At 60.6% G+C, this 3,766-nt stretch overlaps 1 protein-coding gene across 1 annotated transcript in view; it reads left to right on the forward strand.

Moving 5' to 3' along the window:
- SIPA1L3 (signal induced proliferation associated 1 like 3) overlaps nt 1–3,528 on the forward strand; it is a 190,142-nt gene extending 186,614 nt beyond the window's left edge. The window contains exons 20-21 of the mRNA XM_023742305.1: nt 1,503–1,584; nt 3,385–3,528. Of these exons, the coding sequence (XP_023598073.1) occupies nt 1,503–1,584; nt 3,385–3,528 (226 nt within the window). The remainder of the gene's footprint in view (nt 1–1,502; nt 1,585–3,384) is intronic.
- The last annotated feature ends 238 nt before the right edge of the window (nt 3,529–3,766 follow it).

The following is a 3,766-nucleotide window of genomic DNA, read 5'->3' on the forward strand; positions in this document are numbered from 1 at the left end:
CTCTCTCTGCCCCTCGGTCTCCCCTCTCTGCCCCTCTGTCTCCCCTCTCTGCCCCTCGGTCTCCCCTCTCTCTGCCCCTCTGTCTCCCCTCTCTGCCCCTCGTTCCCCCCACCTCCCACGTATCTCTTGAGTTATGCAGACTCTTACCTCGTCCCTCCTAGTTCCTGTGCTGGGCTGCCCAGGGACCCAGGGGTGACAACGGAGACTCACAGGCCTTGCCCTCAGGAGGCTTCATCTGGGGTGGGGGCCGTGGCAGCAGACCTCTCACACTTAGTGAAGTACGTCTGACTGCGCCGGCGTGGCAAAAAATAACAAAGAGGGAGAGAGCGGAAATGGCATATTCTGCGTGCACGTGACTCAACTAGTGCATCTGGCACGTGCACACCTCGGGGCGGGGTTGGAGCTACCGCAGCCCGTGCTCTGCACCTCGTGCGCAGTTGAAGCGATTTCCACGGGTAATCTTGACTGTCCTGTGTTTTGTCTCACACGCTGGCTTTAGGACTCATCCTGCACCCCAGATGTGGCCCTACTGCCATTCCACAAAGAAACAGGTGGTTAGAGATGTGCCAGCGTCGTGGGGGCAGGAAGAGGGTGGCATGTGGAAAGGGGCGGGCCTCTGGGCCCTTTGCCCCAAACCGGTGGCCTCGTCCCATCTGCCGCCACCTCCCTGTGCAGCTGTGGGTGCGGATTCAGGACCACGGAGGAGGAAAGGGCCATGTCTTCTCCCCTCTCCGGCTGAGACACCCCGCCCCCCCTTTCATCTGCCCCAGCCTGTCCCCCTCCTCAGCATCGTCACCGAACGCATGCAGCCCACAGTGCCCGGTGGAGCCGTCTGCAGACCTACCTCCCCCGCAGCGACCCACCCACCCAGGGCTGGGAGATCTGCACAGAGGAGGAGCTACAGGCCGTCGGACCTGGCGCCAATCCCAGGGCCAGCACCTGGACGAGCCGGGCTTCCTCCTCTGTCCAGTGGTAACGACCTGCGACCTCGTGGGCCAGGCAGAGCCCGGGAGCTCCGAGAGGCTGAGGTGGAGTGTGGAGGCGTGTGGCGTGGGGCTCTCAGTAAGGGATGGACTGGCAGTATCGGTGCCTTTCTGCCCATTTGTCACGCGCACGCCTCCAGGGACAGTGCCTGGGACACAGGGCTCTGGATGTCTGTGGAGCGAATTCTTCGTATGTGCCACGTGAGGTGGGCACACAGGGAAAGCTCCCTAAGGACACGCACACGGCCCCCGGGGGAGACGCACGCTGCAGGGCAGGCCCGCAGGCGTCAGCAACCACCACAGGCGTGCCCTCGGTGGGTGAGGCGTGGCGGGAGGAGCCATGGCTTCTGGCTTCCCCTCAGAGCTTCTCTTCCAGCGCCCTGAGCACTCCAGCCAGGAGCTTGCCAGAACCTCAGGGGCCGAGGTGGCCTGTACCCTGTGTTCCCCACACGTGTGAGCCGAGGCCCCTCCCAGAGCGGCTGACGGGCCTCCAGCCTGACCCTGCACCTGTCTTTGCAGCGAAGAGCCGCCCCTGGATCTGACGGGCAAGGTGTACCAGCTGGAGGTGATGCTGAAACAGCTGCACACAGACCTCCAGAAGGTAAGGCCGGCGGCCGCCCTCGTGGCCGCGCCCCCAGCCCCTTCCCAGGCCCTCAGGAGCGCGGGCTGAGGCTGCCGCCTCCCCTCTCCTCCAGGGGAAGCCACCCAGCTGACTAGTTGTGAGTACAGATTAAAAGTGCCGTTGAAGGCTGGTGTATTCACTTCCTGCGCCTGTCATTAGCAGAGTGCCACAGACCGGTGACCCAAGACAGCAAAAACTTACTCTCTGACGGTTCTGGAGGCTGTACCCTTGCCATCGAGTCAATTCCGACTCATAGCGACCCTGTAGGACAGAGTAGAACTGCCCCATAGGGTTTCCAAGGAGTGGCTGGTGGATTCCAACGGCCGACCTTTTTGGTGAGCAGCCGAGCTCCTAACCATGTGCCACCAGGGCCCCTTCTGGAGGCTAGAAGTCCAAACTCGAGGTGTTGGCAGGGCTATGCCCTCTCCCTTCCGTGCCGTTTTCTGGCTGCGGGTGGTGGTCAGCAATCCCTGGCCTGTAGGTGTGTCATCCCAATCTCTGCCTCCAGTTTCCCACGGCCCCCCGGGCGTTTGTCTTTATGTCGGCTCTCATAAGGACACCAGTCAGGAGGATTAGGGCCCCCCTCCTGCCCCAGTCCAGCATGACCTCATCCAATCTTGATTACATCTGCAACTACCTTATTTCCAAAGGTCACATGCTCAGGTTCCGGGTAGATGTGAATCTCGGGGGACGCTGTCCATCCCAGCCCGGCTGGTAAACACATGGAGAGACTCACACATTCTTGGGGAGACAGTTAGTTGGCCCTGCCTTTTTGCAGGGCAGCTGGGCAATATCAGAAATTTTAATGTGGAACCTGTCAAACCCAGCGGTTGCACTTGTGGGAGTTTGCCCTACAGACTTTCAAGCACGGGTACCAAACGCTCTGTAAGCAAGGACGTTCGTTGCAGTGTTGCTGGCAGTGAAAACGTGGGACCAGCGCGGCCATCCATCAGCAGGAGGATGGCTGTGTAAACAACAGGCCACCCGTATTTATGGACACACACAGCAAGTCCAATAACTTAAGTGAATAACAAAGCAAACTGCAGAACCGTTTCATAGAACATCATCATAGTTTAAAAAAACGTTTAACAACTTGGGTCTAGAGTGGTCTCTGGGAGGTGACGTCCAAAGTGTGCATTGCCGCATTCACTTCTGGGGTGTGTGAGGGTGAAGAGAAAAAGGGCCAAGGAAGTCTTACATGTTGCTTTATGTACTTTTGGATAAAAAATGGTGGCAGAGTGTAATGTGTAAGTCCTCAAGCACAGGACTCAGGGGCCAGGGTCAAATTCCCACCCCACTGAGTGGCCTTGGACAGGCAACTGCCTTAAGATGTCACATTATACCGGAAGGCACATTGGACGAGGCAGTGGAGCCTGGGCAGGCAGCCAGCCCCAAATCCACACCCCGGCTCCCCACTCTCCCAGGGAAACAGGGATGACTGCAGTCCCCGAGTCTTGGGTGGCTGTGAGGATGAGATGAGGTCATCATACTAATAATAGTGATGTTGGTCGAGCGGCTGCTCCACATCAGGCTGTGTTCTCAGATCTTTACACGTAGGGCCTCAGGGAGACCTTCCCCACCTGTCAGGTAGGTCTCGTTATCATCCCCTTGTAGAACTGAGGAAACGGGCCCAGAGACGGCAAGTGACTTGCCCAAGGTTACTCAGCCGCCGAGAAGCAGAGCTGGGCTTTGAACCCTGGCAGCCCGGTCCGGCTTCGGGCTCTAGACCACAGCCGAGCCGGGCCCCGCCCCCTGACGCCCCGCCCCCGCCGCCCGCAGGAGAAGCAGGACAAGGTGGTCCTGCGGTCGGAGGTGGCCAGCCTGCGGCAGAACAACCAGCGGCTGCAGGAGGAGTCTCAGGCCGCCAGCGAGCAGCTGCGCAAGTTCGCCGAGATCTTCTGCAGGGAGAAGAAGGGACTCTGAGGTGGCCACCGCACCCTGCCGCCCTCTGCCCCGCCCCTCGCCCGTGGGCGGACAGGGGGGCCTTCTGCTCCCCTCACTCCGCAGCTCGGCTCCGGCCAGCTGTGACCAAGGTAGCCCAGCCAGGGCCCCTGCGCCAACCGCCCGGCTCCTGAGCCACGGATGGCGGTGGGACCAAGGCCTCGAGGGGCGGTGAGCCGGGGGGCGGGGGTGGTTGATGTGTTCTCAGGCGTCCCTCAGA

The sequence above is a fragment of the Trichechus manatus genome, unplaced genomic scaffold, assembly GCF_000243295.1.
Source record: "Trichechus manatus latirostris isolate Lorelei unplaced genomic scaffold, TriManLat1.0 scaffold00207, whole genome shotgun sequence".
Taxonomy (NCBI): domain Eukaryota; kingdom Metazoa; phylum Chordata; class Mammalia; order Sirenia; family Trichechidae; genus Trichechus; species Trichechus manatus.